The 13730-nt window shown below is 42.8% G+C and overlaps 1 protein-coding gene across 1 annotated transcript in view; it reads right to left on the bottom strand.

Annotated features, from left to right (window-relative positions):
* grid2 (glutamate receptor, ionotropic, delta 2) overlaps positions 1-10664 on the bottom strand; it is a 607933-nt gene extending 597269 nt beyond the window's left edge. The window contains exon 1 of the mRNA XM_030061028.1: positions 10478-10664. Coding sequence (XP_029916888.1) covers positions 10478-10565 — 88 coding nt within the window. The 5' untranslated portion in view covers positions 10566-10664. The remainder of the gene's footprint in view (positions 1-10477) is intronic.
* Between the last annotated feature and the right edge of the window lie 3066 nt (positions 10665-13730).

Here is a 13730-nt window from a genome sequence, read left to right as displayed (position 1 = left end):
GCAACAGCAGAACTTGTGGCAATAAGACAAGTGCAACAGTAACCAACAGTAACCAACACTAACTAATGGCTTCTTTAGCTAGCTATCATTTGATATGAACTGTTCGAATGTGTGAATGTTTTATCATCTTTTAGTATCCGTCTTATTTTCTTTGATATGATGTACCTCTATGCCTCTTATAGGATTAAACAAAGCTGGAGTCAAGTAGGATTTAAAACATATATGACATCATGGGGCACATATGCACCAGTATTTGAATGGCTTGAGTACCACAGAGTTCACCGTCACTGATCTCTGTGCAGCTTTACTGTTCAATGAATCATTTAAGAATGAGTGAGGCAAGAAAATACAATAATAAAGGGAAAGCAGTTGGTTTTAAATGATTGATGTGTTTGTTGATTTTTTTCTCTCTTCTATGTGGGTTTTTTTTTTGTGTGCACCACTGTATGTGTCTTTTCTCTCTGTGTGCTTCATTTAATATGCAGGTGTATATGTGCATTGTACCACAAACTTGCCAGTGCCATGCTTCCTATGTTTTATGGTGCAATGAAAAGCAGCCCATGGTTGGCTCTAGGGTTAATGATGCAAAGGAAAGAGAGGCATTGCCAGCGAATTAACTGTGGAAGCTGGCATACACACACATACACAAGCATGCATGCATATACACACGTACAGACTTTGGACATGTGCTCACAAACAAGCACAGTGAGATGCATCCATTACTAATTGTATAAGCACACAAACACACGTACACACATTACACACACACACACACACGCACACACACACACACACACACACACACACATACACACACACACACACGCACACAGTGTGCCTTCTGCCCCAGTGAAACATGGAGCAGATTGCTGGGCAGCCAAGATAGCATTTGTGTCAGGAGAGACAAAAGAATGGGAATGAAAATAATCAAAGATACAAAAGCCAATGACAGAGAGAGAGGAAGGCAGACCCATTCAACTATAAGACCTAAAGAAATGATGTTCCCCGGGCATGGACACTTACACTTACATACTGTACACATAGGCCTGTGCATGCAGTAGAAATGCAAACATGGTGAAACACAAATGCACTCACACACACAAACTGACAGTCATGCTACTCTAAACCTTGGCAAGAAAATTCTGCTTTGCTTTGAAGTTTCTCCCATCATTAGCATGATTATATAGACCTGCTGCACACCAACCCCCTTTTCCTCTGGAAGGCTCACTGCATACAAATACAGAAAATATCACTCCACTGAGTTTCATTGTTTGTTCAGCATATTTGTTTTATGATCCTCTGTGAATAATAATGTCAAATAACATTATGAATGCTTCAGTACGAGGAACAGAGAATGGTTAGGGAGCTGTAAATACTGTGAAATGTCACCGCTCTGGTTTTGAAATAAAATATAGAACATCACATATGTGTGCCTCAGACTAACAAATATGCACTCTACCAATATGTGTGGGTTAGGTTTATTTTTGCATATAGACCCAACCCTGATGACACACTGAAAGCAAATGTGAACTGTGTGCACAACAAGGATAGAATTATATGTTTGCTTGTAGCACGGTGGTGCATATACATGGGGATTATAATGCAGGTTTACACTTCAGCAGCACTGTTTGTATGGTGAACTAGAACACAAACCAGAAACTCTTCATCTACTTCATGGCTTCCAAAACCAACCAGTTTTTCTGCCCCCTAACTGTAAGTAATGAGCAACAAAAAAAGAGAGAGTAAACATTCTATTTTTAGGATGCTGGAGTTTTCTTTTTAATAAATGAAACCAAATTAATTTAAAATGCAATTTAAATTGTACAAAGCCATGCACAATGTGTGCCCTGTTTTTTCATATTTTGAACAAGTGTATGTGTGCTTGTGTGCTCACAGAAGGGGTTTAAGTCATTTTCAAAAAAAAAAAAAAAAAAAAAAAAAAATCAAACTCACTTGTTTTGGTGAACAACACAGGCTCTTCTCCTTAGATGACTTTTTGTGTGTGTGTGTGTGTGTGTGTGTGTGTGTGTGTGCGTGCGTGCATGTGTGTACAGTATACACACAAACACACAACAATTACCCAGGGACAAGGGCCTGTGTTGTACAAGTCCTTCCCAGGCCATCTGGTCTGTTCTACCTGCACCACTCCACTGCTGTGGAGAGATGAGCCACCTTCAGCAGGGCTGTGCTGTCTCTCCTTACCTACATCTGCAGTCAGTCTCAGACAGGCAATCATGCTTCTTCTCACAGCTGCCTGTCAGCCCATCTCAACCTCACACACACATATACTCTCTTGCTCTCTCTCTCTATCTCCCTCTCCCTCTTCCCCTCTGCCACTCCCTCTCCCTTTCTCTCTCTTTCTCTCTCTTTCTCTCTCTGGCCTGGTTAAGGGTTCTGCATCAGTGACCAGGTACAGGCGTCAGAGCTGCTGTCTGTCTCTCTCCTTCACAAGAGGATGCAAAACAGTCTCAACTATCGCACACAAACAAATGCACGTGGGCACACACACACACACACACGCGCGTGCATACATACAGTACAGATGCTTGCTGCATGTTTGCATCACAATGACTCGTATTCACATTCACACAATACACAAGAATGTGCATGCACACGGCACACACGGGCATACAGGGAAATATGAGGTGTTAAATCTCCACAGTCAGAGATAACATGGCCCAGCACATCTGTCAAAACTCATAGATATGTAACTCAAAAGATATGAAGCGTTTAATATACACTGCCTAGACCAGCCTGTACCCCCCCCACCCCCCCACCCCACACACACACACACCACCACCACCAATACACACACATACACACAATCAAAAAAGCCACACTCACACACAAGCACGTACACTTACATAAACACATACGACAATACACTTACACAAGCAGAAGCAGACACACGACCATGTATGCGCGCACACACACACACACAGAAGTTGATAGTTCTAAAGAGGAAGCCGTGTTGACAGCTGTGAAACTGGTAGACAAAACCAGGCAGGAACAGCCATTCACACACACTGAGATGTTTAGAATTCCTTCTCCATGGAAAAGACCAGAATAGCACCGAAAGCCAAAGAAAAACCAGGCCATGCCAGGACAAATTTCTCTACCTCTCTCCCTCCCTCCTTCCTTACGGTGCAAATAACAGAACCCTCTTATTCTGTCTCTCAGCTATCTCCCTCTAAATGACAGAAATCCTTTTCTCCCCACCTACCCAGTCTTCTAAGGGACATAACACTGCGCCCTACCTTCACTCACACTCACACACACACAACTTTTTAAGAACCAATAATGTCTCTGTCCATCTCATGCTCCTACCCTCATTACCTTGACTGAACTGTGTGTCCAAAAGATAAACTTTGTCCTCTGTCTCTCTCTTGCTCTACCCTCAAAATGACAGGACTCGCCCTTTGTTTTTTTTTTGCTCTTGCTCCATCTTTTAATCCACTGAGCGACAACTTCTTTCTCACACACAGACAAATAAACATATGTGTGGTGTGATAAGCATAAGTTACAATCAGACTTGTCAGGCAGATTTGTTTACAGTTATAATGGAGGACATGCTATTAGGTATTTCACCACAGGGATTAGAGCCATCAGCTTCATTACTGGCCACAGTGTGGGCGGAACAAGGGCTGTTTGACAGTCAGGACATCGTGCTTTACCATGTCTTTCACAACAACAGACTAAGAATTAGACTCCAAAGACTAAAAAGCTATTGAAGCCGGGTGAAGCAAAATATGACATTTTTAAATACTGTGTGCAATATGTGTCAGTATTTACAATGTGTGGGCTTAAAGACACAGAAATCCGAGGAGAAATCCTGATTGAAATGTTTCTAAAGACTCATTACTGCACTAATTAAGCAGATAAAACATTTCAGATCACCTATCATCACCGATGCAGTCCATGCAAATGTTGTGAGTATTTTGTCTGACATGCATCCCATGTGTAAAAAGTGATTCAATTTTGGAAACACATTATAATATCAAAAAACGGTCTATCATCTAAAATCTGACTATTTAATATATATCTAATATCTGTGTAATCAAAGATTCGTTGTGTGATTAAAATTAATTTGTGAACCAAAATCTGCATTCTACACAACAGTATCCAAGCTGAAAACTATAAACGATTCCTAATCTTAGTAAGTAGTCTCATGATGTCACAGTGAACAGCCAAATTTTGGAAAGACACTGCTTTGCTTGTCATATCTTAACAAAATATGTGATATAACACACCTACACAAACACTCCACCTCTTTTTGTTGCAGAGAATCAAGCCCTAGTTTTTTTTTTGTTTTTTTTTTTTTCTTTTGTGAAGTCCTTGACTGCATTGTCTCCGATTTAATAAATGACTGCAGAGGTAATACGGTGTGTACTGGATCACAATCCTCCAGAATCTGCTCTCCTGTGTTTCCTCTACCGCTCTGTATCCCACTCATTATTCCTACATTGTCACAGCGAGGAGCTGCTTGAGACGAGTGTTGCACAGTCACTTGTAAAAACGAGCTCAAAATAATGAATCCAATTTATCAATATTTCAATGAAATGCTGGGCCAGAAGTTGTTCTGGTAAAGAACCACGCCTGGCAAATGGTTTAAAAACCCAGCAATGTCTAATTTACATCTGAAATGTTCTCCACTGCATTTATTAAAAATGTGTTTTGTACAAATTTGCTGGTGTACTGTAGGATAAATTAAGCCCACTGACTGTCTCACTGTGATTTAAGGTGTAACAGATAAAGCCTAACGGCTGAATGTAGCTAGCAAACACAACAAGGGATGAAATGATATTAGTAAATCATATTGTATTATATCATATTATAAATGCATATCCTGCAGAGACCAATAGGTAACAATTTTGTATCAAGATTTATCACAGTAAAGAAACAGACTGTACACAAGTCAGGACTGAAAATATGACAACTGATGATACATGGTTTCTGGTAGTTTTATGGCACGATCACAGTCAGACTTTCAAAGACCTGACAAAAAATAGTTTGAATATGGTTTTAATGTAGTACTTAAGAGTTAGCAGAGATGGACTTCACATGTTTTATAACCTCAAAACTATGTCAGTGATTGCCAGGTATACTATTAGGTAATCTGAATGTTGTGTTCAGGATTTTTTTCTATTTCTTTTTTTCTATTTTCTATTTCACCCAGATCTAGCCAGGAGCAAACAAAAGGGGACAAGAGCCATAACAGCAGAGGTATCAGTAATGTATGTCTGTAATGGGCAGAGACATCATGTTGAGGTGGATTACCTATCTCATATTCATTTGAATCTCTCTGTGTTTTCCATGCCTTTGGCATTTGAATTGTGTGGAAAAATTATGAATGATGTTAATCTCAAGATGGAGACCAAGTCTAACACTCAGCCAGGAGAAATTCAATATGATCCCCTCAAAGATTAGTATCAGAATGGTTTGTGTGTGTGTGTGCGTGCGTGCGTGCGTGCGTGCGTGCGTGCGTGCGTGCGTGCGTGCGTGCATCTGTGGTTGAGAGAGAGAGAGAAGACAAAAGAGAGACAGCATGTGTTCCAGCATTCAACCAGGATGAACCAAGCTGACTTGCTGACTTCTTTCCCTCATCTTTTCCCTCATCTGAATGGGGAGCCACTAAATGCACTGAGACACAGCATGGCTAAAAACCAGGGTGACTCTGAAGAGAGGACTTAATCTGGCTACATAAATCACAGTGACTTTCTGAATAGACCTCATCAAGACCATGTGCACACACACACACACACACACAAATACTGCTACACTCTCCATCTCTCTCTCACACTCTCTCCCTGTGTCACGCGCACATGCAAAATCCATACGAATAGCCCTCATAAAGCAGAGGGGCCATTGCCATGCAGCACACGATGCAGAGAGGGCCAAGAGGCACGCGGGCTCCCCCCATCCCTCTGCATGCTGATCATTAGAGAGAGCGAGAGAGAGAAAGAGGGAAAGAGAGCTTGAAGGAGAGAGAGAGAGAGAGAGAGAGAGAGAGAGAGAGAGTGAGAAATAGGGAGAGAGAGTGAGAGTGAGAGAGGGGTAAGGCAGTGGTGCCAGCTCCCCAGCAGCTCAATCACATTTAATGCCTGCATGGCGCAAGATGAAAACGTCTGCTGGTCGCTGCCATTAAGATCACTCGCATAACAGCAACACCGAGAAAAGAATGGCGTCAGGTTTGTAGCAGAGACAGCTAGAAATGGTAGATGATGACGACAGACTGATTTCTCTCTCTTTTACCCCGTCCTCTCGCTTTCTCTCGGTCTTTAACGTCCTGTTTCCCATCCCTTCTCCCTTTGATATATATCTCTCCTCCCCTGCCTCTCTCTCTCTCTCTCTCTCTCTCTCTCTCTCTCTCTCATTCCATCTTTAGCAGCAACAAAGAGATTAAAGAGGGATTACTTCTGACATGTCCAAGTGATGCGGGTCCTGGATATAGTACTTTTTTTTTCTTTCCCGTGCTGTCCTAAGTCAATATGACATGCATACACATACTCACATGCACATGCACACGCACACACAGTTTGCCAGTGTATACGGTGTAGGAAAAAGGGTATTAAAAAAAAAAAAAAAAACTTCTCCTGTGATGTGATTTGTCAACAATATTTTGAAATGCAAAAACCATTATACTGCAGCTCCAGACTCCTGTTTTTTGTTGAAGTATATTTTGTACAGTCCAAGAAACAATGCCACCATCTGTGAAAAAAATTAAATAAAAATAGTAATAATAATAAATGTAATGCTCTTTCCTGCACCTGTTCCCACTTTAACACACTAGTTTGTCTGCCATTTCCAAAGTTTGCTGAGGAGGCGAGGATGAGGGGGCATAAGGGAGGGTGGAAGGGAGGAAGGGAGGGAGGGAGGCGGAATGAGAAGAGAGAAGTGTTGTTTTTGGGGCGATAACCTTTTGTTGTGATTCAAAGTACTTGCAGCTAGCAGGGAAATGAACTATTGATTAGAAAGAAGGTGGAAGAGAGAGAAGAAAACCCCACAAAGTCTGAAATTATACCAACTGGTCAACCACTGCTTCTTTATCTGAGAATACGTGTAAAAATACATGGACATACACTCAGACAGTAGTTTATCTACAAAGAAAATTACTGCCTAATAATACTCAGTTGTAACTAACCATGAAAAGATTCAGCCTGCATATGAACTACATGCTGCCTTCACTGTCTGCTCTACTAATTGGGCACCACTCACTGGCCTGGTTTCAACTACCAGGTCAAAGAGGGATAGCTAGGCTTCCTCATTACCCATGTCACTGAATTTACCCCTCAAACATATACCTGGGATTTGTATGGATTATGTTGCAAACTGGAGCTGATTTGGGAGCTGGGCTTATTCTGTAAAACCCATGTCTGTGGAGACTAACTTCACTTACAAATTAATCTAACATGTCTTAACGTCTTCATCTATCTTTATATCTATCATTGCATACTGGTACATACACTGTCAAAAGATACTATGGTCTATAGGCTACATCTTTGTTATAGGGTAGACAATGTGTATTTGTACTGTATCTAACTCCTCCTCCTAATCCATTGCTTTAGGGTGTACTGTGTAGAGTGTGGATACCCGACCCAAGCCCAAGGGGACACACTGGGACCCAGCAGGTTGGGTCAGGTTCAATATGCTCAGGTTCGGGTTGGGTTAGGCCACATCAGCATAATTTTAGTGAAAAATGTCGGACCTAATGTCTGTTCTGGGAAATTTCCTATATAGTGCTGGAGTTTACATGACAATGCTGAAGGCATCACATACACTATTTCAGGCAGTAAATGTAAACTTGCGATAGAAGACAAGGAAAATCTCAGGCTCGGGTCAAGTTCAAACACAATAAAAAGAATGCGTATTGGGTTCCGGTCAGGCTCAGTTACTATGCTCCCATCTCAGCTAGGGTTTGGACAAAAATATGCAGCCCAATCCACACTGGGTCATATACAAGTTGAAATTACACAGCTTAGAGTGTATACCATATTAGAATTAATCCCACTAACCAGGGAACTCGTAATTCTGCTAAGGTTAATACAATATTTATGTAACAAACAATGAATAACAATGTTTTAAATGCTAGCTAAGAATCAGAGAGAGCATGCATATAGAATCAGCCTTTCTGTGCCAGAAAGGATCATTAAGCCATGATATAAATTGAGACAATTCAAAACTAAACACTGTAATTAAACAAAAGTACTATTAAAATAATTGCAATCTTATTAAGGAACTAGCTCCAATAAGCCAACACATCAAAAGCCTTAACCAAGTTAGCTTACATGTTAAGAGCCAAAACTACTGTGCGTAATTATAGCCTATATAGAGAACTGAGACCCAGTTAGTGTACAAAGAACCTTGACCCAGTTGCAAAAGCTTGCAAGACCTTTGGCGCTGTTAGCCTAAATAGCGAGTGTCCCTGCCTGAAACTCAGTAAGCCAAACAGTGCCCCTTATTCAAAGGGTTTTTGTCATTCAGCTGACACTGGGAGTACATAAAGGTTCAGTGACTTACTCAAAGACAGGACAGATGGCTGTGCCTGGTTTCCAACCTTCCAGTTACAGGACAGTCTTTCTACCCACCGGGCTGCATTGCCACCCCAGTAAGACTAGGACTGTAGCATGCATTTGCAGTTTAAATCCACTTGATGTGACGATATGGCACAATAGGCTGCTCTGCATTTGTGATTTGACATATTCTTCCCAGCCTACCTACTGCACTGCTATTTCTTTTTTAAGTTTTACTTAATCACTAGTATCATCTGTAATCTTTGTTTTCCACATTATGGAGTTTAAATCTGGCTTGTTGGGCGAAGTGCCTGGATTATCATTGTCTGCAAATTGGATAACACACATTCACTGTCAAGTTGACCCATGTAAATCCCATTAATTTTACCACACTGCTGTCATATGTCAGGGCCACCTGATATGAAACATCACCTTGGTCTGCAGCCCAGAAAAGACCAAAAGCTGATCCAGCTCTAGGCAGACTGCAGGCTCTTCCAGATACCTGCCAAACTGGCCTGGGGTCTGTTCTGTAAATCAGCTGGCGAGGGTCTGACTGGATCAAACAGGAAGGCATTTTGCGAGTTTAGCCAGTACTCCCGTCTTGGCCGCAGCATAATGCGGCAGGTTAGATTGTGTGTGTGGTTTAACAATGTGTTAGTGTGCCTGGGCGCGCGTGTTTGCGTGCGTGTGCGTTTAATAATGGTTTTAATAATCTTTGCCACATGCGTGCAGACAAAACACAGCGCTGTGAGTTCAACACAGACAGGTGCTTATCTCGCTGGTGGCATGTGTAGTGTGTGTGTGTGTGTGTGTGTGTGTGTGTGTCAATTTCACCCACACCCACTCACAGTCTCCCTGGTCTATCGCCCATTCGAGGCCACCGACTTGTCCGGCGATTATGCGTGCCCACCACCTCGCGTCCTCATCCTGCAAGATGCTCTCCAGCGCCAGTAACCCCCCTTTACACACACGCGCGCGCGCGCACACACACACACAAACACACACACACACACACATACACACACACACAAACTCTCTCTCTCTCTCTCTCTCTCTCTCTCTCTCTCTCTCTCTCTCTCTCTCTCTCTCTCCTTACTTCCCCATGCAGAACCTATCGCTGGAGCCGGAGGAGCTGCCACACATCGCCTGCATACGTTCCCTGATGTTGAAATCACACTCAACCCAACAGTGCCACACTTTGCCGGTGGTGGTGGAAGGCAGGGATGAGGAGGTGAGGACATAAACTATATTTTATGGCAACGTAATACGACGAAAGGTGGTAATGCAATTGTGCTTCAGGAATAACTTTAAATAGACCATTCTCTAACGTCCAGAGTAATCCCTGTGCCATGCAGGGCAAGATCACGCCAACCTAAACCACCTGTTATATTGCGCATCCTATGCGCCCGCAGCCATTATATGAGGGATTCTGTGGTTAAGCCGTTTTCCATAAATACAACCAATGCGTCCCCTTGGTAATTTTCACCTTTATTGGTTTTGTCATTGGTATCAGCATGTGAGATAGAAAGGCAATTTTCATTTGAAGCGCAACCGAACACAATTGGAATCATCTACTGAGCAGTTTGGAGAGATTGGAGTTTACATAAGCAGCACAACCCCCCAAAATACTCAAGTGCCAACTTCATTTGAAAGGGTGCGCACAATGGCGCATAATAAAACAGATCTCTAGTTCTTCATTTTTCTAGTGATGTAAGGACGTGAATGTTCCACAAAATGCTATTTCAAGGCCATTTTCAAATGATATATCCACATTATAAATGCAACACATTAATACAAAAACACACAATACCCACACGGTGTCAAATAAATAATCAGCATCAGTGTGCAGGGTAATGGTTTTAGCAGCGCATCGCATATCAAGCCTACAATCTCAGATCTGTTTCCTGAGAGACGCACAGAGCCTTATTGTGGCCGTGAATTAGGAGAGAAAAGGCACAGTAACTCACCAATGTGGATGATTGAATCCGAGAGCGCCGGCACCCACTCCTGACTCCAAAAAACGGCAAAGAGCAACATCGCCGAAATAACTTTCATGTTGTCCAAGACTATTTCTCCCAAAAACCAAAGAAAACCACAGCTCTCTCTGGGCGAGAGCGAATAGTTGATAAAATCCCGAGAGCCGAAGCGTTTTTTAGTCCATCGACGGGGCGATCAAGGAAATTCTCTGTAATCTCTGCCTTGATATTTTCTTCTCTTGACGTGTATGTAGGCGGCCTCTCGGTTGAGGAAAATAAGTAGAGATTCCCGGGTGGTCATAGACTGGTACCCTGTTGAAATCCTTCCCAACAGTAAACCATATTCTGGGCGAACAGAGAGACACTGGGTTATCTGAGCCGCAGAGCAAACAAACCGCATCCAAACGCCGACGCGTCAAGCAAAACTGAGGGGCTGGAATAGGTGGCCACTCATTTGAAGGGAAGAATCGGTAACCATTCGGTAACGTCAGGGAAACCCTATTGCATCTTATAACGCAGGTCCCGCTATAATGACTCTGTCGTGATTCCCAGCCTCTCAGACCTGGCGACGCATTTCCCCCCTTCAACCACCAAACCACCAGCAGCAGCAGCAGCAGCCTCAACAGACCAAGCCAACGGTCAAAACTTCCATTTTCCCAAGGGCTTCTTTTTCTTCAGCTCACCCTTCTTCAGTTATCACGGATGCCAAAACACTCAAAGGATGCCAGCTACTTTTTTGGGAGGAAAATACCAAACGATTCAAAGCCCTGTCACATGTCATTACCACGGAAGAGCCCCATATTCCGAAATAGTCTCTAGTTTCCTGTAGAGAGAAACACCGGGACGAAGAGAGCCCTCACACACACACACGCACACACAAAAAAGAGCCCCCAAAACCACTCTTTTTCTGTGTCAGAAAAGAAAGACACAGGCTATATCAGAGGTATAAAAAAAAAAAAAAAAATCACCGAGGATGCGCGCAACGACGCTCCACGGTCCGCTCCGTATGCGGGTACTCGCGTCAGCCCAGCATGCACGGTGGCTGGTGTAAAGGAGGTATGCTGTGTCCGTGTCCGTTTGGGAGAGAGAGAGACGAAGGGAGGGAGGGAGAAAGAGAGAGAGGAAGAGAGAGAGAGGGAGGAGACCCAGGAGAGAGAAAAGAGAGAGAGAGGCAGCAACTATAGGAGAGCAGCAGCAGTTGCCAGCCGGAGCGCATCTACTGTCTGGAATGGAATTACCTTGGAGAGAGAGAGAGAGAGAGAGAGAGAGAGAGAGAGAGAGAGAGAGAGAGAGAGAGAGAGAGAGGCGCCTATCAGGGCAGGCGGGGGATGCTGATGGGAAAGAGGCGGAGGGGAGGCTACAGAGAGACAGAAAGAGAAAGAAAGGGATGAAGAGTGGGGTAATCTGCCAACCTCAGCTCTGCTATGGGCACTTCATGCATTCACTGATCCCTCCATCCATCTCCATTTATTTTTCCCTCCCAGCGATTGGGACAGGGTGCTGTTGGGGTGCCATTGCTGATCACTCATGATGTGGGTTATTCTGAGGTGGTCAACTGGGCACTGCTGGTTTGGACATTTTATTGTGTGCAGCAGGTTTACAAGGAGGTGCAGCACTGATGTTGCACAGTTTGTAGAAAATCATGCATCATCCCTGCTTCGACCAGTCCCAGCGTTAAGTTGCTCACATTTAAAATGGGGAATGCAATAAATGGGCAAAGCAGTCTCCTGTGAAATTTACTGTGGAATAAGAGGCTAGGCATTCTTAACACCTTCTCTAAAGTCATCCCCTGCTTTCATCCTTTTCTGTATCTATTCCTGCATCCATTGCCCTCTCCTTCCCGCCTCACTTTCTCTCCTTCCTCTGTATTCCTCCATCCATCCATTTACCGCTGCATCTATCTATCCATCCATTTATCCCTCCCTGTCTCCCTGAAGGGCCGGAATCCCCAGGGTTCCTCTTAATCTGCCCCGGACCTTGGATTAGGGATTAGGAGGGTTGGGCGCTTCAGGCTACCATTGGACTGACTGTTTGTACGTATTCAAGGAATGGGGGATTAAACTGACAGTGATACTGAGGAGTTGACACAGTGAAAACCACTCTCACTTCTCTTTTCTTGATGGTATTGATTTATTATTAAATGTTTATGTAACCACTCACATTGACGGGAACATCTCTTGTTCAAGCGAGCCCTGATTAAGAATGCAACATAAAAAGAGATAAGACAAAAACTTTATAAGGGAGACAGTAAAACTTTTGGATGATAAAAGCAGGATAAAATGTGTCTAGCCCAATACACAGTGCCTGTGCTTGTGCTAATACTTGCATCCTCATGTACAGTACTTAAAATGCAGGATATCAACCCTGTTCTCATCATGACTGAGTTTAGAAAAATGTATTCTTACATCATCCAAAAAGCACAGTTCTGGACATACACAAAAGACTAGACATCTCTCATTTTAAGTTTTTAAATGTCAGTATTTTCAGAGTGCTCAGATTTTCCTGGTTCCTTTTCATATTTAAACTAAACATTGTGTTTTTGAGGTGGTTCATTGGTTTGTTACAAGTGATGTATGTTTGTTTGATTTGATTTCAGATGGTAACTCATTCAGGGGCTTTTTAGACCTTCAATTACTTATTAACTGCAATGTCCATTTACTGACGAGTGTTACACCTTTGACCCTAATGGCGGACACACACAAATACACAACACAATTACACACTCTCTCTCACACACACACACCACCCTTTTGGATTTATAGCACTATAGAAGGAATCATCCTCCAACTCCTGCATATAAAGCATAGTATAATCCCAAACTTTAACTCACTTTCTAGCAGAAATACAACCTCGTACAAAACCATTTTGAGGTTATCATAGCTTGATATTACTAATTCATGAAAACCATCAATAAAACAATATTTCATACACTGTGATTAGCCAGTGACCTTCTGTGCTTTGTCCTTATTTTCATGCAATAATCTGTAACAAACTGCATTTTTCCGCTTCTGAGGTTCCCAGTACACCAAGTAAGACCATGGATTTAATGGCTAGATGTCTGACATGTTGGAAAATATCAGGGCTGTTGCTGAGCAAAGAGACTGAGAAAGCTGAACCTTCGAACAGTACTCAGAGGATTGCATCCCCATACAGCACAGTTCAAGCACTTCTGGAATCTCTTATTTGAAAGAGGAAAAATCTTGCACAGGATGGGCGCCGGACTCTCAAACCTCCATATCTATCT

The sequence above is a fragment of the Myripristis murdjan genome, chromosome 9 (assembly GCF_902150065.1).
Source record: "Myripristis murdjan chromosome 9, fMyrMur1.1, whole genome shotgun sequence".
In the NCBI taxonomy this organism is placed as follows: Eukaryota; Metazoa; Chordata; class Actinopteri; order Holocentriformes; family Holocentridae; genus Myripristis; species Myripristis murdjan.
This window is presented reverse-complemented; position numbering and strand designations above follow the sequence as displayed.